This window comes from the organism of the source record quoted next, unplaced genomic scaffold (genome assembly GCF_019419815.1).
Source record: "Pyrus x bretschneideri cultivar Hongxiangsu unplaced genomic scaffold, Pyrus_bretschneideri_v1 Contig4, whole genome shotgun sequence".
NCBI classification, from domain to species: Eukaryota; Viridiplantae; Streptophyta; class Magnoliopsida; order Rosales; family Rosaceae; genus Pyrus; species Pyrus x bretschneideri.
This window is the reverse complement of record NW_025999723.1, coordinates 1,772,439-1,798,580: the sequence shown is the minus strand read 5'-3', so window position 1 is coordinate 1,798,580 and position 26,142 is coordinate 1,772,439. Positions and strand designations below refer to the sequence as shown.

The 26,142-nt window shown below is 39.5% G+C and overlaps 3 protein-coding genes and 4 pseudogenes across 3 annotated transcripts; 1 reads left to right on the top strand and 6 right to left on the bottom strand.

Moving 5' to 3' along the window:
• Positions 1-1,387: 1,387 nt before the first annotated feature.
• LOC125468960 lies at positions 1,388-2,692 on the bottom strand (annotated as a pseudogene).
• A 2,088-nt stretch (positions 2,693-4,780) lies between these two features.
• On the bottom strand, positions 4,781-5,901 carry LOC125468970 (annotated as a pseudogene).
• Positions 5,902-6,941: 1,040 nt separating this feature from the next.
• On the bottom strand, positions 6,942-7,938 carry LOC103958188 (annotated as a pseudogene).
• A 580-nt stretch (positions 7,939-8,518) lies between these two features.
• LOC103958189 (putative pentatricopeptide repeat-containing protein At3g49142) lies at positions 8,519-11,227 on the bottom strand. The gene has a single exon (XM_009370433.3). It carries the CDS (start codon positions 10,976-10,978, stop codon positions 8,942-8,944), a length of 2,037 nt encoding a protein of 678 aa, XP_009368708.2. The 5' UTR covers positions 10,979-11,227; the 3' UTR covers positions 8,519-8,941.
• A 248-nt stretch (positions 11,228-11,475) lies between these two features.
• LOC103958180 lies at positions 11,476-15,566 on the bottom strand. Its single transcript, XM_009370424.3, has 3 exons — positions 13,071-15,566; positions 12,798-12,989; positions 11,476-12,268 (listed from the first exon to the last, which is right to left on the bottom strand). The coding sequence occupies exons 1-3, from the start codon at positions 15,323-15,325 to the stop codon at positions 11,764-11,766; spliced, it is 2,952 nt and encodes a 983-aa protein (XP_009368699.2). The 5' UTR covers positions 15,326-15,566; the 3' UTR covers positions 11,476-11,763.
• A 692-nt stretch (positions 15,567-16,258) lies between these two features.
• LOC103958179 lies at positions 16,259-18,101 on the top strand. The gene is made up of 2 exons (XM_009370423.3): positions 16,259-16,823; positions 17,677-18,101. The coding sequence occupies exons 1-2, from the start codon at positions 16,435-16,437 to the stop codon at positions 17,780-17,782; spliced, it is 495 nt and encodes a 164-aa protein (XP_009368698.2). The 5' UTR covers positions 16,259-16,434; the 3' UTR covers positions 17,783-18,101.
• Positions 18,102-18,357: 256 nt separating this feature from the next.
• On the bottom strand, positions 18,358-20,863 carry LOC103958246 (annotated as a pseudogene).
• Between the last annotated feature and the right edge of the window lie 5,279 nt (positions 20,864-26,142).

Sequence of the window (26,142 nt, the reverse complement as noted above, 5' to 3'; positions counted from 1 at the left end):
GTGGGAAGGACAAGGAGTCTCTCCTTTCTTTTTTTTTTCTCTCCCTTGCCTACCTTCTTGTTTGAACGCTCAAGATTTTATCTTTGTAGAGAGAGAGAAGAAAAAAGTTTGTGAGAGGAGGGGAGGAAGGGAGGAGAGAAAAAAAAGGAGGGGGAGAGAATCTCCATCTGTGTGGAAGATGCCAGATGGGATGGAGGAGATGACATCTCTTGGGCTATGGTTGCCTTTAAAAGTTTATTTATTTATTTTTTTTATTAAATCGATTTTTAAATTGAGTGACTAAAATAATAAATTTGAGTTAAGTTGACCTTATGCCATTTGATGAAGAGGTTAATTAGAGCGATCAAATAGTTATAGACTACCACTGTTAGTGGGTTAGGAATAACAACTTGCTCTTTTCACCACTATTGTTTGGAATGTTGAAGGTGTGGTGGATGATGGATCCCTGATCGAAGTTATAGTATAAAGATAGCCTTCACTGTCAGTCTATTCACATATTAGTATGCATGAGCTAGCTAGCCTTCATACATACCATTGACAATTTATTTGGACCTATATATAATTTCATTTCATACCCACCCAAATGGACGGACGGAGTCAAAAACATTTTTTAGCGGGGGCAAAGAATAATGAAATTCAATTAAAATTTTGATACAATGCTATTAATTTATTGTCCAACATGATTTTGAGTAACTAGTTCTTAGAACAGTAAAATTGTAAACGATTAACTAATAGAAAAATTACATGGCTCGTAAGGGTGAGAGAGTAGGAAAAGATAGAACGTGAGAGGATATTTTGAGTTGAGTGTATGGAATAAAACTTCATTTCTGAGTATATAGGTAATTTATAATTTTAGTTGAAGCATTTTTCATGACAAAAAGAATTGATTGGGAATAGCTGCCCTGCCCCCGATGTGCATATGCTGCATCCGTCCATGCCCACACATGTAAAATTAATTTATTACAGTTCCAAAAATTAGTAAATGCAAGAAGATGTTTTACTGTCAAAAATACATATGCATGTAATTAACTCTAGCCAGTAGGTTAAGGAAAAACATGTTAACAATGATGCGTAACTTATGAGTAACTCGTTCACTAAAATAAAAGTCATGAGTATTTAAACATACAAAAGTAATATCATCGCTAACACACTTTAATATAAGTGGTATGACCCACATCTTTTAAAATATGTCTCAGCAATGAGGTCGATTTTATGCATTCAGATTGCATTATTGAAAACTTATTTAGCATTCATGTATTTTGGATTCGAAACTGTCATTCCCTAGAAGTTTGGAACCCTTCCTCCCGCTTTAATAATAATCATTTAATAAAAGTAAAAACTTGTTTAGCAACATAGTGTGGATAAGCAAGCCAGGAAGAGAACTTAATTAGATGCTGTCCTTGATGGATGCGCTATAGCCATTGTCACACTGCCTGCTCCAAAGCATAACTCCTCAATACCTGGGGCGAATTCTTAATAGTTGGAAGAACCTATGAATTGAGAGCATCAGCAGGAATAAATCCACTGCTCTTAGCAGCCTCAGGAGCCGCCGGTATCCCCAAAAACACCTGGCTGGCGGGAACCGAGGCCCATTGGTTCCACCGACCGCTCAAAAGAGCGTCAGCATTACTGAGTAGAACCGTGCTGTATGTCAAAATTAACGCCGTCCAAAACATGGGCGCGAAGTTGATTTCTTGCCACCTAAGAAATTGGTCCATAGATAATCAGCGAAATCTTTTGCATCAGCAGCTGATGAAAGACAGTAGTTTCCAATTCCGCCTCCCAGAGACAGGAGCACCCTGGTTCCTCGGTTTTGGCAACTCGTTATGCCACTGCTGACGATAGCGCAACCATTGGATGCTGGGTGCAGTGGCCTGCAAGGTTGATTTGGGGGGTCTGGCCGCTGCCAAATTTGTTGAGGAAGGCTATATGTTCACGTACGAGTATTTCCCCGCGGCACAGGTTTCGGCTAGGGTACCTTTGTTCCCGTTTTGGCCCAGTAGATGGCGATGCCGGCGTCGCAGATTTTGAATCGAACGAGCTGCGCTAAGAAGACAAGGAGTAGAAATGGGGCTCGGGAGTTTCCACCCATGCTTGCTAGACTTCTAGTGCTATCGTGGAAGCTGATGAAGTTTTGTTTTTTTCCTTTTTTTCTTTTTTACATGGGTTTGAAGTGCCCAACTATACCTTTGAACAGTTGACCATGGAGACACGGTTTGCTTTACATAAGCTATCATTGACTTAAAAGCAAGATTAATGATGATCTGTTACAGTGTGTACAAGATTCTAAACACGCAAATTTAACAGGGAATTTTGTTTTTCAGAATTTGTGAGCTTTATTGTTTGACTAAATACAAAATTTAATCGACGTGGGAGTCATTAACATGAGAGATTATAGTTACGAAATATGCTGATAATGGTGGTGGTAAATGCGGTAATGATAGTGGGTGATGGTGGCCGCAACATCAATGATAATGGTATATGATGATGACATGTGATGGTTGTGGTCGTTCTTGGTTGACTTATTTGTATTTTTTGTTTTTAAACTTCATTGGCGAAATTTTGAATAGAATAACTATCTACATGAATTTAAACTTAGGAATTGAGGTCTTAATTTCAAGTTTTTATTTCTCACACGGAAATTCTAAATTTTTATTTTTATTAATCCAAATAATTAAATTGATGCATTTCAGTTTGCGAATTTTGATCGATTTTCAAATTAAGGGACCAAAATAATGAGTATTAGATCTATGTCATAGATCATTTGTGATAAAACCCCAAATAAATTGACCCCTTGCCATTCGTTGAAGAATTAGAGCGATCGAATATAGTCATATGCTACTGTGAGAGTTGGTTAAGAATAACGAACTTGCTCTTTTCACCACTAGTTGTTCGAATTGTTGAAGGTGTGGTGGATGATGGATCCTGATCCCAGTTTATACTTATTTTAGATTACTTAATTAAGTGAGAGCTTATTTGGAAGTGCTTTTAAAATAACTGAAAACGTTTTCGGTGAAACTGTTTTTGAAACCAATCCTTAGTTAAAATGCAAGTGAGTCCTAGAAAATCACTTAAAGTGTTTCATGCAAAAAGAATATATTGGTGCTTCTTGTAGAAAAATGGAGACGAGAAGAAGAATACGATGGAACAAGAAAAATGGAAATGAGAAAAAGAATATGAAGAAGCAAGAAAAATGGAATGAGGTATGAAGAATCAACAAGAAAATGGAGATGATAAGAAGAATATGAAGGAACAAGAAAAATGGAGATGAGGAGTTTGTGCCGTGAAAGAAGATCAAGAGAGAAATATGGGGAATGTGCGTGTTGGTTATACTAGAATTAAGGTTTTGATAAATGTCTTATTTATTTGATTAATAATTAAGAAATAAAGTTAAATATAAGGAGATAAATGCTTCTAATGTAAATTATTAAGTTAAAAATATATATATTAGAGGCTCATTTATCCACCACTAATAACTAAATTTTGTAGATGTGGTTTTTTTTGCCCCTAAAAGTAGTAACACTAATAGGGGCACTTATTGTTTCTCCTCTATTACAATCAATAGAGACAAATCTATATTTATGTCCCTAATAAAGATTAATAAGGGAAATTTTTTATATCCGCCTCTAATCCACCGTCCCTAATAATCACTATTCTTGTAGGCAGACGAAGGTGTGTGGGTGTGGCTGGGCTGGGATTAGGGTGGGAATGACAAGGAGTCTCTCCTCTCTTTTTTTTTTTTCTCTCCCTTCCCTACCTTCTTGTTTGAACGCTCAAGATTTTATCTTTGTAGAGAGAGAGAAGAAAAAAGTTTGTGAGAGGAGGGAGGAAGGGAGGAGAGAAAAAAAAAGGAGGGGGAGAGAATCTCCATCTGTGTGGAAGATGCCAGATGGGATGGAGGAGATGACATCTCTTGGGCTATGGTTGCCTTTAAAAGTTTTTTTTTATTTTTTATTTTTTTTATTAAATCAATTTTTAAATTGAGTGACTAAAATAATAAGAGAGTCAATTTCATGAACTATTTACTGTCAAAACTGAAATAAGTTGACTTTATGAGCGATCAAATAGTTATAGACTACCACTGTGTTAGTGGGTTAGGAATAAACAACTTGCTCTTTTCACCACTATTGTTTGGAATGTTGAAGGTGTGGTGGATGATGGATCCCTGATCGAAGTTATAGTATAAAGATAGCCTTCACTATCAGTCTATTCACATATTAGTATGCATGAGCTAGCTAGCCTTCATACATACCATTGACAATTTATTTGGACCTATATATAATTTCATTTCATACCCACACAAATGGACGGACGGAGTCAAAAACATTTTTTAGCGGGGGCAAAGAATATTGAAATTAAATTAAAATTTTGATACAATGCTATTAATTTATTGTCCAACATGATTTTGGGTAACTAGTGCTTAGAACTGTAAAATTGTAAACGATTAACTAATAGAAAAATTACATGGCTCGAAAGGGTGAGAGAGTAGGAAAAGTATAGAACGTGAGAGGATATTTTGAGTTGAGTGTATGGAATAAAACTTCATTTATGAGTATATAGGTAATTTACAGTTTTAGTTGAAGCATTTTTTATGACAAAAGAATTGATTGGGAATAGCTGCCCCCGATGCGCATGTGCTGCATCCGTCCATGCCCACACATGTAAAATTATTTTATTCCAGTTCCAAAAATTAGTACATGCAAGAAGATGTTTTACTGTCAAAAATACATATGCATGTAATTAACTCTAGCCAGTAGGTTAAGGAAAAACATGTTAACAATGATGCGTAACTTATGAGTAACTCGTTCACTAAAATAAAAGTCATGAGTATTTAAACATACAAAAGTAATAACATCGCTAACACACTTTAATATAAGTGGTATGGCCCACATCTTTTAAAATATGTCTCAGCAATGAGGTCGGTTTTATGTATTCAGATTGCATTATTAAAATCTTATTTAGCATTCATGCATTTTGGGTTCGAAACTGTCATTCCCTAGAAGTTTGGAACCCTTCCTCCCGCTTTAATAATAATCATTTAATAAAAATAAAAACTTGTTTAGCAACATAGTGTGGATAAGCAAGCCAGGAAGAGAACTTAATTAGATGCTGTCCTTGATGGATGCGCTATAGCCATTGTCACACTGCCTGCTCCAAAGCATAACTCCTCAATACTTGGGGCGAATTCTTAATAGTTGGAAGAACCTATGAATTGAGAGCATCAGCAGGAATAAATCCACTGCTCTTAGCAGCCTCAGGAGCCGCCGGTATCCCCAAAAACACCTGGCTGGCGGGAACCGAGGCCCATTGGTTCCACCGACCGCTCAAAAGAGCGTCAGCATTACTGAGTAGAACCCTGCTGTATGTCAAAATTAACGCCGTCCAAAACATGGGCGCGAAGTTGATTTCTTGCCACCTAAGAAATTGGTCCATAGATAATCAGCGAAATCTTTTGCATCAGCAGCTGATGATAGACAGTAGTTTCCAATTCCGCCTCCCAGAGACAGGAACACCCTGGTTCCTCGGTTTTGGCAACTCGTTATGCCACTGCTGACGATAGCGCAACCATTGGATGCTGGGTGCAGTGGCCTGCAAGGTTGATTTGGGGGGTCTGGCCGCTGCCAAATTTGTTGAGGAAGGCTATATGTTCACGTACGAGTATTTCCCCGCGGCACAGGTTTCGGCTAGGGTACCTTTGTTCCCGTTTTGGCCCAGTAGATGGCGATGCCCGCGTCGCAGATTTTGAATCGAACGAGCTGCGCTAAGAAGGGCTCGAGAGTTTCCACCCATGCTTGCTAGACTTCTAGTGTTATCGTGGAAACTGATGAAGTTATTTTTTTTTTCTTTTTAATTTTTACATGGGTTTGAAGTGCCCAATTATACCTTTGAACAGTTGACCATGGAGACACGGTTTGCTTTACATAAGCTATCATTGACTTAAAAGCAAGATTAATAATGATCTGTTACAGTGTGTAAAAGATTCTAAACACGCAAATTGAACAGGGAATTTTGTTTTTCAGAATTTGTGAGCTTTATTGTTTGAATAAATACAAAATTGAATCGACGTGGGAGTCATTAACATGAGAGATTATAGTTAGGAAATGTGCTAGTAATGGTGGTGGTAAATGCGGTAATGATAGTGGGTGATGGTGGCGGCAATAGCAATGATAATGGTATGTGATGATGACATGTGGTGGTTGTGGTCGTTCTTGGTTGACTTATTTGTATTTTTTGTTTTTAAACTTCATTAGCGAAATTTTGAATAGGACAACTATTTACATGAATTTAAACCTGGGAATTGAGGTCTTAATTTCAAGTTTTTATTTCTCACACGGAAATTCTAAATTTTTATTTTTATTAATCCAAATAATTAAATTGATGCATTTCAGTTTGTAAATTTTGATCGATTTTCAAATTAAGGGACCAAAATAATGAGTACTAGATCTATTTCATAGATCATTTGTGATAAAACCCCAAATAATTTGACCCCTTGCCATTTGTTGAAGAATTAGAGCGATCGAATATAGTCATATGCTACTGTGAGAGTTGGTTAAGAATAACGAACTTGCTCTTTTCACCACTAGTTGTTCGAATTGTTGAAGGTGTGGTGGATGATGGATCCTGATCCCAATTTATACTTATTTTAGATTACTTAATTAAGTGCGAGCTTATTTGGAAGTGCTTTTAAATAACTGAAAACGCTTTCGGTGAAACTGTTTTTGAAACCAATCCTTAGTTAAAATGCAAGTGAATCCCAGAAAATCACTTAAAGTGTTTCATGCAAAAAGAATATATTGGTGCTTCTTGTAGAAAACACTTCAAGTACTTTTGAAACCCAAAAACACTTTTTCTAAAAGTGTTTTCAGTTATTTTAAAATCACTTCCAAACGATCCCTAAATTTAGATGGAGAGTATAGATCAACTCAACCAAATAGTTTTAATCAAACAACCTTGAAACACTTTATTTATCTGGTGTGTCGAGATTACATTATTGGGAACTTATTTAGCAACATAATATGGACAAGCAAGCCAGGTAGAGAACTTAATTAGATGCTGTCCTTAATGGTTGCGCTATAACCGTTGTCAAACTGCATGCTCCAAAGCATAACTCCTCCATACTTAGGCGAATTCTTAATAGCTGGAAGAACCTGTGACTTGAGAGCATCAGCAGGAACAAATCCGCCGCTTGGAGCAGCCGCAGGAGCAGCCGGTAACCCCAAGAACACCTGGCTGGCGGGAACCGAGGCCCATTGGTTCCACTTGCTCAAAAGAGCGTCGGCATTACCGTTTGCATAATGGCATTCGGCGTTGTTGTAGAACTGGACCCAAACATAGTCAAACAAGCCGGTTTGGATAGCGCCGCCTAGGTGAGTATCCGGAACGGACATTGTGGAGCTGCAGCTAAATAGACTGTTTTTGACTGTCCGTTGTGTCCGTTGAGTGACCTGGCAAGCTCATCATAGAACTGCCCACCACCTGCCCCAATGTCGAAATCAACGCCGTCCAAAACAGCGTCTCCAAGCGGGCGCGAAGCTGACTGACCACCTAGGAAGTTGTTCCAGATGTAATTAATCAGCAACTTGCCTGGCATCATCAGCTGAAGTGAGAAAGTAACTTCCGGCAGCCCCTCCAATCGAGAGGAGGACTTTTATGTTTTTGGATTGGCAGGCTCTGATGTCGGAGCTCAGCCCCTTGCAACGCAGTGGCCGGCGAGGTTCAGGACTGGGGGTTGGTTGTTGCCGAAAGTCGTGAGGAAAGCTATGTTAACAAACTGGTAGTTGCCTGTGTTGCAAGCATCTGCTAGGGTTCCTTCGTTGGTGTTCTGGCCCCAATACGTTGCAATTCCGGCAGATTCGGAGGACTTGCATGAAGAAATGAGGACCAAGAGGGACAGCGTTAGGGCTAGGGTTTGTGTTTTGGTTGCCATTTTTGTACGTGTGTTTTTGGTTGTTGATCAAAGCGCTTGGGAGGGTACATGCATTTATAGGCGCAGGGGGCATGTCGATTTAAGGTTTAGACGTGTCGTTTGGAAGTTTGTAAGTAGGAAACCAAATGGAATATGCTGTGTGAGAGAAGGAGCATAGACTCCCAATACCATCTAAGATGATGCCAAATTGCTGGCTGCTATATCTTGACCTTGAATTTGATGTCTCATGACTTTTAACTATTTCGTGGTCTTACACGAACATTTGAAAGACAAAGTTACATAATTGATAAAATAATTTGGAACATAAAAATTATCTACTAGAGAGCCATGTGTGTTGTGTTGTGATCTATTTGACAGAGACGATTTTGTTTGTTGAAGTTCATGCTTCGCTATCAAGAGTACAGATGAAATGGTTATCAAACAAGATTTCGATGGTTAACAAATTGACTGGTGACCAACTGTTGCAGCCAACAAAGGGTTCACTATACCACATGCAGGGGCAACTCTGAGATTTTAAGGCCTTGTGCGGAAGATAGTAAATGGGCCATTGCATAAAAGCTCCTACTACAAAGCTAATTTATTTGTCCATAGTTGTATTAATAAGGGATCTAAATGCGCATTATTACTTGTGAGTTATAATCAAATAAAAAATCATGAAAATAAATAAATAAAATACAATTTACAGTAGAGTTGTCATAACCAAACTAAAAACATAGGTCATATTTCTCTTATTCACACGCTGAACCTAGAAAAAATTTCAAAGATTAAAGTTTTGCCACAAACCAAGTTGTTACATATGTAGATGACATCATCCTTCAGGGGGCTCTTTAGGGTTGGCGGGCCTTTGCAAGGGCACATATATGCACATGCCCAAAACCGCCACTGACCGCATGATGTTCTACCAACCCAGTCACCATTCAGAGTCTTCATTTAGTTCCTGTCTTGCGCTTGAAGGTTTTAAGAAGTCCGAGGTATAGGGCAACATTGTGCGAGTAGCGGGTGGAGGCTTATCAGTCACCAATAATCTCCGCAAGAACATATACCGTCCTTGAAACGGTGGAAGCGATTAGTATCCCTGACAACAATTTCCCGTTCCGCTATTTTGGAAATGAGCTTAATTGCAATATGACAATCGCCACAAACACGAAGATTCTTGGTAATTCTGATCGGTGTCCCTGGCTCTGTATTTAGAATGGCAAACACTACTGCCAACTTCTCGCTGTGAACTGCTAGATGGCATTCCTTCTCCTCCTCCTCGACATCATGGAGAGCGGAATCAGTCTCAGGGATATAGCCTAACTCCTTCATTTTCCCTACCAACACGTCTAACTCTTCGTGTATTTCTTTAGATTGAGGATGTGATCTATCACCAGCAAGAAAAGTATGGACCTGATCGTTGAGCTCAACATTGCTGACACCGGGAATTTTCTTGATTCCTCGGCTCTTCATTATTGATCGGACAGTTGTGACATCTTGCCATCTACCGGCTTTTGCATAGATGTTTGATAACAAGACATAATAACCTGACTGCTCGGGAGCCAATTGGAAAAGGCGATCAGCAGCTAGAAGTCCAACGTTCATGTTAGAGTATACCCGGCAAGCACTAAGCAGAGCACCCCACACTCTTTCATTAGGCTCCAGTGACATCTGTTTGACAAAACTATAGGCCTCATCCACTTTTCCGGCACGCCCAAACAAATCAACCATGCAAGCACAGTGTTCTATCCTAGGCTCTATCCTGTACTCCTCAGTCATCATTTTAAAGTAATGCTGCCCCTCATCCAGCAATCCTGCGTGGCTGCACGCGGCCATTACCGATACAAATGCAATTGAATCCGGAATCAAGCCTGATTCTTGCATTTTCCTAAAGAGTGTCATGGCATCACGACCTTGTCCACACCTACCATATGCAGACATCATTGAAGTCCATGATACAACATCCGGAAATTTCATGGCATCAAATACTTCTCTTGCATCTTGTAAACATCCACACTTAGCATACATGTCAATCAATGCATTCTCCAACGACAAATTTGGCCTGAGTCTCTTTTTCTCAACATATTCATGAATTCGTTTCCCTAACAACAGAGCCGAAAGATCCCCACAAGCGGGAAGAACACTGGCGATTGTGACTACATCAGGCTCTATTCCACTCGCTTCCATCTGTAAGAAAATATTAACTGCTTCACTGGGCAATAAATTATTCACATACACCGCTATCATCACATTCCACGAAACCAAACTCTTTTTCACCAATTTCATAAACATATCCTTAACATACAAAACGTTCTCCGATGAAGTGTTGGACACAGCTGGGAATAGGCTAGCCATGGTACCGGCATCTGGTTTAAGCCTGAACGCCTCCATTTCCCTACAAACCTCTAACGCATCATTGAACCGTCCATTTTGAGCATACCCGGCAACCAAAGAATTACAAGAAACCACATCTTTACAAGTTATCTCATCAAGAACACTCCGAGCCTCCACCAAACAACCGCATTTCCCATACATGGCAATCAAACCATTCCCAATAAACAAATTCACATCAAGGCCAACTTTCACAACAGCACCATGAATTTGCAACCCAACCCACAAATTATCCGACCCGGAACACGCCTTCAGCACACAAGGGTACGTATAATTATCCGGGTCAAAACCCTTGGCAGACATAGTTTTGTAAACAAGAAGAGCATCATGGTACAAATGGTTGTTCACATAGCTCCTGATCATGACATTAAAGAAGACAACATTCTTCGCAGGAATTTCGTCGAATATGTGGCGTGCGATTCCTGGTTCTCCGCAAGCAGCATAGGCCCTCATGAGTTTAATGCCCAGCGATGCGTCCGAATGGAGACTCTGGTCGACGAGGATGCTGGAATGGAGTTTCTTCAGTGTTTTGATATCTGGGATTTGATCTAGTATTTTACCAAACACTTGGTGTGCAAGAACTGGGTCCTGTAGCAAAGGCTCGGTTTTTCGAGTGGATGTTATGATGGCTGGTAGTTGTCTGGCAGTTGTAAACTGGCGGGAAATGGGAGTAATGGCTCTCATGAATTGGACTGTGGTGTTGTGAACATGGGTTTGGGTTAGTTTAGTTTAGCAACTCTCTAATTTTTGGAAGAAACTTCGGTACAACTGCCGATTAGAAGAACTCTCACGCGGATAAAAATAATGTAGAGTTTGATGAGATAAGAATACAAAAGAATTTTTTCATTGCCCGATAGATAATTTGATAAGCCAATAACTTTTTTCTGTATTTTAGAAGCTTTATTACACAGTTTTTTTTTAAGACCTCTTGCTTCTACTTCCCTGCTTTTGCTATCACCTCTACAACTTTCAACCTAATGCTAATATAAAATAAAATAACTCTTCTGTTACCCCAAAAAATAAAATAAAAAAATAAAGAAAAAAACTCTTTCTGTACTTTTTCCAATTCCGTTGCTACCGAAATAGTCTCACGTGAGTAGCGCTCTATAAATGACGTGATCAGATAGCAACGACAGTTTTTTTGGCATGTTGAATGGGAAAAATGAAACGGGTTTTGACAGTTCTGAAAAATTAAAAATCACACTTGTTTTTTATTAATTTTTGTTGTTGAATACCGCTAAGAAAATAATAGAACTGTTTTACAGAAAATTAATAATACAATTAAAGAGAGAAAGCTTGCACTTGAAAAATCAAATGGTTTAAGTTGAACTGCCTTTGGTAAGACTGTATATTATATGCTTTCCATGTCCGATTGCAGCTCCATTTCACTGGTCATCATCCTGGAACAATGCTTTCGAAACAGAACCACATGGCTGGCTACTGTATTCTCGGCAATCTTCATCGTCATCTCAGCTGCGTTGCGAGCACGAGCGTTTGATTCCTGTCATTGGGGTTTCACATACCCTGTCATCACATGAACCTCTATGATCCTTCCTTTTAAACAGCTTTCGAAGCGGATTTGGCTTTGGTTTCAATGGTTTTAGCTGTTTTGGGGCCCAAACTCTCTGCAAATCGGGCATCCTTCTTGAGAAAGAAGCGAATCTTCGAGCTCTCTCTCTCCTCTCTTGAGCTTCAACTAACTTGCGAGCATGGTCGTCATTTTGTTTAACCTCTTCAGCTGTTGGTCTTCCACTGTCAGTTTTCAGCAGACCAAGGGACTCACCTTCTGCTGACAATGAGTCCCAGATTTTGTAATTTTCATCCACTTCATCTCTCTTTGGTTTTTCGCTACAGGATCGATCGCTGTCCTCACTGTTGAGTAAACTATTAGGGAGTTCTTCCTCGTCAGCAAACAGCAACAAATCCATTTTCTTATAGATTTTGTGAACCACGTCCTCAAGTGTCTCACGGTACCTGAAAGTATGGGAGTTCAAAGATTAGTCTATCAGCTTAATCTTCATCTAACAAAAAAATGGAGTGCCGGCAAATGTACTTTAGGGAAAACGAATGACAGATCATTTAACTCCATGTTCAAGAATCATATTGTAGATTAATATGTTATTGCAAAAGTTGTATGTGCACTCCCAACTCACTCAGAAAAACATGGGTACGATGTGCGAATAACTGGCGGAAATCCTGCATATTTACACTAAAATGGAAAGACACTAAACTCCTCTAAAATAATAAAGATAAAGACTTCCCTTAAATTTTGCATAATTCAAAAGTACATAGGACAGCATTTGGTAGACGAGAAGTAATATCCGACAGCAAAAATGGAAAACAGTGGCACCGGACATGCCTAAATGTTGAGATGTGAATCATAGATTGAATTTAGTGTGCTCTAGCCTTTTAGAGAAGACCGTGATGTCTCAATAAACATCAATAGAAGGTAAATATTACGATTTCAGAGGTAGGAGTTTTCAACCCTGTAGAGACTCATTACCTGCTTTTTATGATCTTTTCAACATAATCATCTACACTCCAGTCACCAAAGAAGCCTCCCTCCAGATGACACCGAATTTTCTCCAAAAACGAGCAAATATGTTTTACAAACTTCTGTTTCATAGACTCTGGAATACTTGCACCAACCTCTGATTGTAGTATCTCCATCCGGAAAAATATCTGCAATTCATATCTAGTACTCGGTGAAGGATAAGTGTGAATGTAACCAGAGACAAATTATCATAGTAGTTAAGTTATAAATGAAAAAGGATACTCTCGAACCATATTTGCCGAAGCAAGTCCTTCAGATTCTGAATCAGATGCTTTAACGGAGAGGCTGCAGCTTTTCTGCCTTGCATTGATATCCTTGGGATCTCTGAGTAGAAGTTTTAACACCTCAGCAGCAACCAAATCATCAGTAGCACCAGAATTTACAAGAGGAGTTTGACTCTCTGACAGGGCTTCTGTTTCCCGCTTTTTAGTTAACCAATATATAGATGAATTCACAAGACGATATGCCAAAGCCCCCAAGTCTACCGCTTCATATTCAAGTCCTTGCTGGATCTTGTTGAATAGACTACTGAAAAAAGCTTCCGACGTTTGTGATCTAAATTCCAAAGCAGCTTCATCTTGTATACCAGAAGCCACAGTCAAAGAATTTTCTCCAATGGAAGGAGATGAAGAAATTGGCTGTTCACTTTCTTGGTGCAAGTTATCCAACCTATTGTCCATCTCTTTTTTATGGAGGTCGTCTGCCTGGGATTCTTTCTCCACTATTAGGCCACGCTCGCTAGACTTTTTAATCTGTTTCATCCAGCATTTCAGAAATCTCATCTTTTTTGAGTTATAACATTCCCTGGCAAAGTAAACCTCTTCCAAACCTAGCTCTGAGTGTTCAAATGCAGCCTTGCAGAAAGCACTCCATGTGAGATCTTGTAACAAATGTGAATTTCTTTTGATATTCCGCTTCCTTCCATCCTTGCCTGTAGAATGCTTATTAGGTGGCCCAGTTTGGTCCAAATCAGCATTCGGTTTGCAAATCTCATTCTTCATCTTTGGACTTAATTGGTCTGCTTTTGCTGCACCAATATCATGCACTTTTGTCTGAGGCTGAAATCCTTCATCCACAATGAACAGCAGAGCCGAAGAAACTGTGAAAGGCTTAAGGATTGCGGTATATGATACACCACTGTCATTTGAAAGAGACACTAATGCTCCGTGACCATTCCTATGTAAGAAACTCAACAGAATCTGCCAACTGGGTGCCGATTTTCTCTTTGCATTCTCACCCAAGTCCACTGCTAGCATTTCTAGAACCTTATCTGCGTAATAATTGCCAGAACTTTCTTTTCCATCTTTACCAGGTTTTTCCGAACCTTCACATACAAGGAGAGGATCAGATAAGTGCCCCCTGAATTTCGGAAACTCGTTATACTTTTGCAAAGCCATAACCTGAAACTTTGTCGCGCCTTTACCAAAATTCCCCCAGAACAATTCCTTCAGTTTACCACCTTTTGTTTGTGAATTCATCATTTCTAGGGAAAAGAATGCATCATCAGCTGCATTTCTAGGCAACATCTTAAAATCAACCAATTGAAGATCACAAAACTTGCATTCCAAAGGCTTCCCACTTACATCTAATATCTCGAGACTCAACTGCGCATTGACTTTCTTATGACTATCAGTACAACAGAAAAACTTGGATGAAATCCCAATCTCTGGATAAATCAAACCAAAAGGAACAAGAGCAGAACCAAGAACAATCGAATCAGTTGAACAAAATCCCCATCCCAAACTCCTAACCCCCCTCTCGAAAAACTCAAATCTCGTCTTATCCTCATCGTTCCCAACCTCACCCTCAACACATTCTAATTCATACCTGACATCAACCCAACTACAATGAATATCCCTACTCATAAATGCATCATTCACATTCTCAAAGAAACCCCGAAATCTCTCGGAAAACGGATTCACATTTTCCAAAGACTCGTCACCCACACCCACATTCAGGAATTCTGTCAAACAGTTGGCAGGTACACAAAGGGGCGAAAACAGAACAACCAAATTGGACCTCACAGCAATCGAATCACAATTCCAAAACATACCCGTTACCGGATCGCAGACCACGGGGTCCCAGGAGTAATCGTGCACGAGCTGGCGCAAGGAGGCGGCGAGGTTAGAAGCTCGGGGTGGCGACAACGGGTCGGGGCGAAATGCGGGGAGGGAATTGAGGGAGAGGGAGAGGGAGTTGAAAGATGGGCCTGGGAGGTGGAATGAGAGGGAGAGGGAAGTGGGGATCTTCGAGGAGGAGAGCAGCGGAGAGAGGGAGGAGAAGAAGGGTCTGAAGGCGAAGAGAGAGGAGGAGAGAGGAGGGAAGGAGACAAGGGTTTTGACGGCGGCAAGGAGGGCGGTGAGAAATGGAGCTGGGTTTTGGAGGTGGAGAAGTGGGTTGAGGTCTAGGAGGAGGACGATGCGCTGCGTTTTGCCGTAGTCGGCGATTGGGTCGCCGGAACTCCGATCAGACGCCATCGCATTTGCAGGCGGAAAAAGAGACGTCCTTTAACTGCAGAGAAGAAGTGAGCTGCAAATGATGAATAAAGGCAGTAAACCCAAACGCTGTCGTTCGACGAGAAAACAGCGGTGCCGTAGATGCTTGGGCGGGAAACTAAATTTTGGCGGTAAAGGAAATATTTTTAATCTGATTGAAGGACCTTGGTATGCTTCTGAATTTGTTGAAAGCGCTTTTAGAGGACAAAGAGCTTTTGACATCAGTGGGGAAAAATAAGACTAAAATTAAAAACATTTAAAGTACTTTTTCAAGTGAAAAAAATATACTGATTTTTATATATGTGATTTTTATTTTATTGTTTTATTTTTTTTTAGCAAATGATGTCGTTTCTAGGAGAAACACGACTGCACAAATGATGCTTGGGCAAGAAAATGTTTTAATTTCAACATGCTTCTATTGGGAGCGCTTCTCTTTAGCGAAAAAACTATACAAATTTAATATTTTTCACTTATAAAAATAAAAACTAGACGGAACACTACGCAGTATATATGGACTATTTTTTCTTCAATAGTCTTGAATTGCTAAGAAGATTGGAAAATAAATGATGAAGATTGACTAAGAAATAAAATGGAGATGATTGTTTAAAAGGCCGAACTACTTTTTAGATTGAATTACCAATGACAAATTCGATCTATACACATCATTAAAAAATGAAAAAATGCCCATAAGGCCCAACGGCCTAGAGCACATGGCTGATTTGGGCCACTTGGCCCATTTCAATTATACTTTTTCTTTTTAATTTATTTTTCTAGTCTTAATCCACCTGGTTCGAATCCAGGCCACTTTTAAATAAGTTTTCTGTTTGTAATTGTTAGATTAAATTTCAACCATTCGAATCCGAAACTCGAGAGAGAATCCCTTTGAGGAAAAAAAAAAAAAAAGATGTACATTTTATTTCCCTGCTCTGTCCATCCTCTCCCAACTCCAAACATGGAGAAGATAACGAGTTCTGTGTATTGCTCTGTTCCAAACTCTCTCTCTCTCTCTCTCTCCAACCCCGAAAGCTCCAGACTTTCTCTCTCTAAAATCTAACCCCTGAAATATTGTAAAATTACAACAGAGTCCCAACATGTCCGCCATTCCTCTCTCCAAATTCATCACCTTCTCCTCCATTTCTTCCTCAAGTTTCCCAAAGTATCCAACTCCGTACCCTTCAATTTCACCCAAATTCCCACCGTATCCCCTCACTCACTCTTCCAGAAAGCTCTCGGTCCCGGTGTTTTCCAAGCCCTCCGAGGCGGAGGAAGAAGAGGAGCTGTCGTCGGCGCCCGAGGATGAGTGGCTGAAGAAGCTGCCGGACAAGAAGAAGCCACTGTACGCCCACAGCCTCCCCTGCATCGAGGCCTGGCTGAGGAACTTGGGGTTTTACCAGAGCAAAGAGGACCGGGCGGATTGGCTGGTAGAGAAGCCCGAGTGGCACGCGCAGCTCTCCCTCGACGTCACCGATTTGTATGTGAGGTGGGTTTTCTGTTTTCTCATCTGGGTTTCTGCTATTTCGTGTTATATATGTATGTGTATATGTATATGTGGAATTTTTGGATGATGGATCGATTTGGTGGTTTAGTTCGGGGTTTAGGGTTACTTTTATAGGAAAAAGATTGTGAATTCAATGAGATTGTAAGTTAAGTATTAGAATTTGCGGTATGTTTTTTGCTAATTAATCCACCATTAATTAGAACAAAAGGGTAATTAAAGTAGAAGCATTGCACCTGAACACCGATGAAAGCAGAGTTTTGTTAGGGCCTCTTTGAGGCTTTCATGTCTTTGGTCCACTCGTAGCTTCCAGTTTCTGTGAGTGAGTGATTTACTTTGATAACTTGACCCTGTTGGCTGCTCGAATTGGAGGTCATGATCGTGGGTGCTACTGGCAGTCGCGGAACTAGTATCTATTCACAGAAAAATGGGAAAAGAGTCAATGTGTGGTAGAAAAGGAACGATATAAGAGTTTGCTTCTTTAGGATTGGCCCTCTTCGTTATGCAGGTATGTCCCCTTATCGCATTCAAAATTTCATGAATGAGATTGGCCGCTTGATGACATGAGCTAGTTATAGACGATGGGAAATGTTTGTGGTGGATGAAAGTGGGAAGCTTAAGGTTGTGGGAAAAGATGGAGGTGAAAACGGGGTAGATGAACGGCTGAATACTTGAAAGTGTTCATATTACCATGCATCACCTTTAGCTTTTCCTATTCACATGACTGTCTGTCTCCGTTTTTTCGTGATGCTCTAGATCATCGCTTGAAATTGTTTTATTCTGAACCTTTTTGCTATGTCAAATGTTACCGCTGCTAAATATTGCACTGGTGATGTAGGTATCTAAAGACCGGACCAGGAAACCTTGAAAAGGATGTGGAGAGGAGATTTAGTTATGCACTGAGCAGAGAGGACATTGAGAATGCAGTGCTTGGAGGGTCATAAGGAGCATGTAGTTTGCTCTTCTGGATTTATTGACCTCCCCAAAGGCACCGAATACTTAATTGGTTGATGGACTTCTGTGGATAGGTTACTTCCGAGGGTTACCAAAGTAATTATCAGCCTATCTACACCAGGACTTTGAAGCAAATAATAGGCTGTGTTATTTGTAACTTTAGGTACGTCACAAGAGCCTCTGTGATCGGAATCGTTATTTTCAGGTTAGAGCTGGTACTATAGGGAGGTGGTGATTCTTGCAAATGCTTTAGACGATTTCAGATCGAATGTATACTTCTTTTCGTGATAAAATCGAATGTATACTTCTCTATGGTTATTCTTGGATTTTATTTTTCTTTGAATGTGTTATGTAGATTACATTATTGCCTTGGCTGGTTATGAAAGTGCTAGCATTTTATTGTGTACAAGGTCAGAATCAGCTATCACACAACCGAGAACTTGATCTCCCAACCTTCGTCTTCCTCCCCGGCCTTTTGCACTTCCTTGAGCTTTTCGCCATGTTTCGTCTCTTTTCCATCCAGCCATGGCAAAACGACGATGTGAAGCGATGAAAATCGCTACATTCAATGCGACTCTGCAGACTGGAGATGAGACCAGTATTCCTTGACAAGCTGCCCAAATAATGAGCCTTCTCTTTTCATTAACTTCATCGGTTCATCATACTCCACAATTTGTCCCGAAAACAGATAAAAAATTTCACCAAAACTCGAATGTACTCTCTCGAATGAGAAGAATATTGGATTTCATCTGATGCAGATTAAATCGGTGAAACTGACCATCACTGATGGCAAAGAACCATCGTGCAATCCATGACAGTAGGTATTCTGTGAGCGACTGTAATTACTGTACAATCTGCAAATTCAGTTCGGATAGTTCTCTGAAGAATCTGTTGCTTCGTCAAGCACCAGTACCCGACTTCTCCTCAAAAGGGCACGTCCCAAACAGACACAGTTGTCTTTGTCCCATGCTCCAGTTTGATCCAACCTCCGCAACTGAAAAACCAGGTCATCAGTTAATACTGCTGATAAGAATTCACAGGCAAAAGCCAACACCTCAAACTGATATACAAAAACCTTACCTAACGAGTCTAAGCTGCCTTCTTTCTCCTGAACAGCCTCTCGAAGCTGACACTTCCAAAGAACCTTCAACATGTACAGATAACACTTTGCCTAGTCCAAATTTGCAACCATGCCGAAATAATCAACCTAAAAGGAATGCATCATAGAACGAGCAGTACCTCCCATATTTCCTGGTCTGAGTGCTGAGATAAGGGATCCAAGTTGAATCTCACAGTCCCATTGAAAAGAGTAGGATCTTGAGGTATTATTCCGAAACGTGACCTGAGATCATGAAGTCCGATTGTTGAGATGTCAATGCCATCAACAATAATCTTCCCTCCGGCTGGTTCCACCAGACGAAACAGAGCACCTATGAGAGTAGACTTCCCACTGCCTGTGCGACCAACTATACCAACCTTCTGTCCTCCTTCGAAAATGCAACTGATCCTGCGTAGAACAAGCAGTGTATCAGCCCTGTATCTGATCTGTTTGACATCAAAACTATCAGCAACCTTCTTAAACTTCAACCTTCGTTAGTTTTGACACTACAGGAAGCAATATTTACCTGCAAATTTCGTATCTCCACCTTCCCTGCGTCTGGCCAATTGGTGGGGGACGGTTTCCTTCTACTATCTCAGTGACTTCACTTGGTATATGCGTATATTGATTTAGTTTTTCAACGGAAATGATGTAATTTGCAATAGTGCACTGGTTCTGAATTGCATACATTAAGGAAATGTTTAATGAAAGACCATAAGAAAGTGCCATTCCGATGAATCCTGCAGTGACACGGTAATTGGTATAAGACTCGGGCTTTTTTCCTGTTAGCTAAGGACTTACCGGAAATGTAGAAAAGCTTACCCGAGCTAAAAGTTCCGGAAGGAAGCAAACTCATGCACAGTGCTGCTGAAGCAAGTACTGCTGCACACTGATTATTTCTGACCGTTGGATAAACCATTCGTTCGCTGCAAAACTATGGAAAAAAGGACTTGCATTTGTGTCAATGAGGTCAAAATTCTTCGCCAAGAACCGCTCTTCTTCGTTGAAAGCTCTTATTGTAATCCCTCCAGAGGCAGACTTGGCTAGGTGGTTTGCTACAAAGGACTTAGTTGTACCATTGATCCGCATCAACTCTTGCGCAGTGGAAAAGTAGTATTTCTGAAAGAAAATTTCTACGCTCTCAGTTTCTGTTTCAGGCTGTTTGTATATTCGTAATAGAAAGAAGTATCACTAGTTGAAGGTATGTAGTTTCTGCATCGTTACCTGTAGGCGAAATGCCAGCAGCCAGTACTACAAGATTAGAAGAAGCATTTACGGCAGCTCCGCAAGCAAAGACTAGCCAGAAGTGAATATCAAGATTGACGATACTAAGATCAGATGAAACCTATATAAGAAAAACACAATATGTAAAAACACTTGTTCCTTGAATTCCTCCTAACTCATGACCAAACTCTCTTAGAAATGCCTACCCGACTAAGTATCCTTCCCAGAGATGTCGAGTCATAAAAAGACATAGGTGCACGAAAAAGCGAGTTTAGTAGCTGGGAGAACGAAGACTTGGATGCCTCAAGCCCCAAAACAACAGTTGCAAGAGTTCTTAATAGTAAGATAAATGTTGCATTCCTCAGCCTCTCTTCGAGAATCCAGGAAACAAAGTAAGCAGCCACCAATTCAAAGGCAATGCAGTGTGTGCATTCCTCAGCCTCTCTTCGAGAATCCAGATTCCCAAGCACAAGTACACAGTTCCAAGGCAGCCGTTGACAATGGCGGAGACTATTTTCAAGCACGAAAGGCCTTGGAATCGTCGTGGAACGTGAACTGTTTTTGACGAGGACTTGTGAAACATGTTGATCAAGAGCAGCACTAGAAGCAAAATGTCGAAGCCAATTATCGAGGCGTGATTGATGCATGAAGAAGAACGGATTAGAGACTCGATATTGGAACTGCATGGCTTTCCGGCTGCGTCTGAACGGCCGGATTCCCCGCAGAACAGAGTCCATAAATCCTCCATCATTTTTTTTTTTTTTTTTTTTTTTTTTTTTTTGTGCTCTTCAGATTCAAATTGATGTTATACAATGCAAGACCAAGACATATACACTGTATCTACGAAATGGAAAGTTTTTTGCTGGTGATTTACTGCAGACGTGAAGTGGTGATTCTGTTTGTTAATAACTCGAGCATATGCATGCAAGCTTATCCTTCCTGCAGGATCGGGGCGTCGCCATGCAGCTGTCGAGGTGTTTATATTTATATACATACATACATATATATATATATATATATATATATATATTTTTTTTTTATACACATTTTTACACACATCCTAGAGAATTGGGATCAAGGACACCTATTTTTTGATACACGGTCCATTTTGACACACATCGGTTCATTCAGTAGTTTTATCAATAATCCGAACCATCTATCTTTTAGGTATTTCTTCAAAGATCATGTCTATAACAAATCATCCACATCCGAATTCATCCATTTTCTCACGGTAAATGAATGTTTTAATAAGTTTTAATTTATTTATTTTTTTGCAAAGATGATCTATGAACGATAGATTGAAAAATACTCTTCGGATCATTGAAAAAAGTTATGCAGTGAACATATAAAATGGGTGTGAAAATGTATGATCGTAACCCATATGTTTATATATATATATCCACACGCATTATTCAAGCCCTTCAAATATATTATATATATGTGTGTGATTTGCAGGATCAGACATGGATATAATATGTAATAATTTTGTCAAGAGAGTATTATTTTTGGAGGCTTGAGGGTAGCAAGTGGATACTGGATAGTATGGCCAGAAACTGAGAAAATAAATTTAAGATAAAAAAAATGGAGGAAAGATCGCATCCACCAATTATATCTTATATCATTTAAGGACTCCAAATTCAATAATTGATAATCATTTATCAACAACCAAAATTAGTTGTACCTTAACGGAGCTCTCATCTGCAATTTTTTATTAAAAAAAAAATAAAAAAACACATCCAGCTGCCATGTCTGTCATTATACAAGTTGGAAGACAGTATCAGCATGATTAGTAGTGTACTGCTCGTCGTATTTCCAAACTTAAAGCATAAATCCGCCACAACCCAACAATCAGAAGATTATAAGAAATGTTTTAATTTTGTTTTTTCTTCATTAAGTCATGATCAAGTAGTAGATTATTAAAAGGATTCTGTATATATTTTAATTTTAGTGAGCCGGATCAAATTATCTTATCGAAACTCGCATGATGAATACACATTATCTTCATCAACCACCGGATATTAATATTATGTCTCCATCAACTGGCACATCTGACTCAATAACTCAAATTTAGACGATATTGTTGGTGGACAAGCATGGCAGCTGGATCACAGAAGCATTGCAGCTGAAGAATGAAAGGAAGAAGATGGAGTTCGAATGGTGCCAAGTGTTAGAATAGCTATAGTTCAAATAATGTAATGAACGGACAGGATTATATCATCTTTAGGGTGTGTATTCTGCCACGTGTCTAGTTTATTAGAAGTTAAATAAAAACATGTGTTGTGCACGTGATCATAGTCACGTTGCAAGTGTGTGCGAGTGAGGGTATGCAACGGCTATAAAACCCTCCATGTAAGCTGACTTTGGTGGATCAAATCCAACGTAGATTGGAAGGGAGCAATGTACTCCTCTTCTTGAAAGTTATTCTCTGATATTCAATGTGACATCCCACATCGCCCAGGGGAGTGATCCTTAAATGTATATTCTCATCCTTACCTAGCACGAGGCCTTTTGGGAGCTCACTGGCTTCGGGTTCCGTAGGAACTCCGAAGTTAAGCGAGAAGGGGGTTAGAGCAATCCCATGATAGGTGACCCACTGGAAAGTTGCTCGTGAGTTCCCAAAAACAAAACCGTGAGGGAATGGTAAGCCCAAAGCGGACAATGTCGTGCTATGGTGGTGGAGCGGGCCCGGGAAGTGGTCCCACCCGGGCCGGGATGTGACAATTTGGTATCAGAGCCAATCCCTGGCCGGAAATGTGCCGACGAGGACGTCGGGCCCCTAAGGGGGGTGGATTGTGACATCCCACATCGCCCAGGGGAGTGATCCTTAAATGTATATTCCCATCCTTACCTAGCATGAGGCCTTTTAGGAGCTCACTGGCTTCGGGTTCCGTAGGAACTCCGAAGTTAAGCGAGAAGGGGGTTAGAGCAATCCCATGATGGGTGACCCACTGGGAAGTTGCTCGTGAGTTCCCAAAAACAAAACCGTGAGGGAATGGTAAGCCCAAAGCGGACAATATCGTGCTACGGTGGTGGAGCGGGCCCGGGAAGTGGTCCCACCCGGGCCAGGATGTGACATTCAAGCTTTGAATTCATTTCAATTTCTTTTTGAATTGATTACAAATACATAGAGAAATCTAGCTCAAAAGTTGATCAAACACTAACAGATATTATCAGTACGTAACTAGCCTGATCGGTGTTTCTGTAATCAGCATTCGATTGAGTGATGCAGAAGCCGAAAATTCTTTTTTGAAGTTATACAAAATGAAAGAAACGCAATGTGTGATTTCCGTCAATTAGAAGACAAGAAGATTGCATTAGGTTTTAATTAATCCAAATTAGTTTTTGTGACATGCTCAACAGATGACGAAAGTATTAGTAATCATGGTCCTTTCGTTGCAAGTTGCCGCGATTTTTCGCATGCAGAATAATTATTTTTCAATTAGAGCCGGTAATAGGGAGGAGGTGCAGTACCCCTGCAGAATGATGTAACAATTTTCGAATCAAATCTATATACTTCTCTTTTATTGATCTTGAAATGTTTTGTCCTTCTCTTACGTTCGACAATAACTTCTCGTGCAAGAAATAAATATTTCCAGTTTCTGAATCCTGATACATACATTGCAGTTCATCAATCATGATCCGTGTTTAGACTACATTTATCGCGTGGCTGGTAACGAATACCTACAACCTTATGCAACTCTGATGTGCTACTATTGATCTCCACTAAGATGCTGACTTTGCCTTCGAGAAAATAAGGTAGAGATTATACACACAACCTTGAACCTGACCTCCCAATCCTCGCCAACGCGCTTCTTCGGGCCAGCAATCGTTGCTATAATTTACACCAATCCTCCTTTTCACTATGTTTCATCTGTTTGCTACCCAGCCGTGTTAAAATGGCGATATATGAAACAATGAAACTGCTACATTCAATGCGATTCTGCAGACTGGAGATGAGACCAGTATTGGTTGACAAGCTGCCCAAATAGCGAGCCTTCTCTTATCTTAGAGTTATCCAAGTTGCCTAAACAATGTGCTACAATCTCTACACTTAAGTTCGAAACTCCTTCTCTAATTTATCAGTTGGTTAACGAAAAAATAGGAAAAGAAAAGTTACATATAAAAATCTCTAGACTCTAGCATTACGTGACAATTATCTAACGAACGGATGATTAGTGACAATGAGTAGTAGTGGTTAGCCTTAGTTATCAAACTTATCATATGGTATGATTCATACATTTGATATAGACCCACTACTAAGCAACATAATACATTGATCAACTTAATTACATGCATAATTCAACGAGTGTAAATTTAATTTAAAAAAATTAAGTAATTAATAATGTAATTACTCAATATAAGTTGTATTTTAGTTTATCACATTTTCGATGTCACGTTCTTCAACAATTGAATAGTTGGCAAAGAAAAGAAAACAATTTCATTATTCTTTTATTTTTCTTTTGTCGTAGTTTGAGGTATCTCACGTACGAAGAGTAGGATTATCAGTGGGGCCCATAAAAGCTAAAAGTATTTTGCTCATTCTTAATCACAGTCAAATAATACACATTCTTTTAAAATTTTGAACGAAAAAATTATTCGTGTTTTTGCTAACTTTGGTTAGTTCTCATACCTCAAAAAATGAGTGCTTCTTTTGTGAATTTAGAAGGGACAAAGATTGTCTGCCTTTCCATTTTCGGTGTCCATCCGTGCCTTTTTGTTTATGTGGTCACGGTTAAGACACGTTAACATTTTATATTACTATTTATTTTTGTCTTATTATCTCTATAAAAAATAATATAAAATATTAACATGGTTTAACTATAACCACACAAAACAAGAAGACACGAAAAGATACCCAAAATGAAAAACAGACAATATTTGTCCATTTTAGAAGCCCAGGAGATCAATCATCCCAACATCAGTCATCAAGCAAAGTAAGGCTTTAGCATATTGGGCTCTGGCCACATCAGTGATCATTGCCCCTTGGTCAGTTCTTTTACCATTTTATCTTGTCAAATAATAGTATTCTATACGGGATGATTTGGGTTTCATTTCTAACGCTGATGAATCATACGATTATGATCACGGAAAGTTGACTGCCTTTGTAAGTTTTCTTGACTCTTAAAAAGTAGACTGTTGTGACGAAATTACCAACTAATCTTTTTATTTTTTTTTTAGAAAAACAAAAAGGAAAATAGGATATTGGGCTTTGTGCTCATCTTAATATGTTATATTAAATTAGGGTAATGTTATTAACATTCCAAAAATCTCATTGTAAACTCCTCATAAGTGTATTTTTCTTTCCAAATATAGAAAGTTTGGAATATAGAATGAGATTTTTGGAGTGCCAATAACAATTCCCTTAAATTAATATCAAACTCATTATCTCAGATAATAAAACCAAAAACCCTACCTACAAATACAAACATCAAATATATATATATAGCGAATTGTTATTAACACTTCAAAATTCTCATTCTACACTCCTAACTTTCTATATTTAAAAAAAAAAAAAAAAATACTCGAAAAGAAAGTAAATGAAAATTTTAAAATATCAATAATACTTTATTATTGTTAGAGCAATATTAGGTATCGTTTGGTATGCAGACAGGACGGGACGGAACGGAATGGGACAGGACGGGACGGGACGGGACAGAACGGAACGGAGCGGGAGCAAAGATGCCCTCGGATGGAAACAAGGAGGAAGAAGAAGAAGACGGAGATGTTATAATTTTGTGTTCCACGGATGTGGAACGAGTCGTTCCAGGGGGTGAGATGGAATGAAAATTCACCCAAAACTCGTCCCGTGGAACAGCTCGTTCCACCCGTTTTAAGCGCACTAAACGTGTTACGAAACATCTTATCCCAATATGTTTCGTTCCGTCCCACGTACCAAACGGTAACTTAAGTAACAACGAAAACGTGGGACACGAAGACGGCAAAGAAATTAGAAAAGGTGGGACCACCGACCTTAGGCAGAGACATTGAAACGTAAACATTAAGTCATAACCTTTTTAAGTTGTCCTT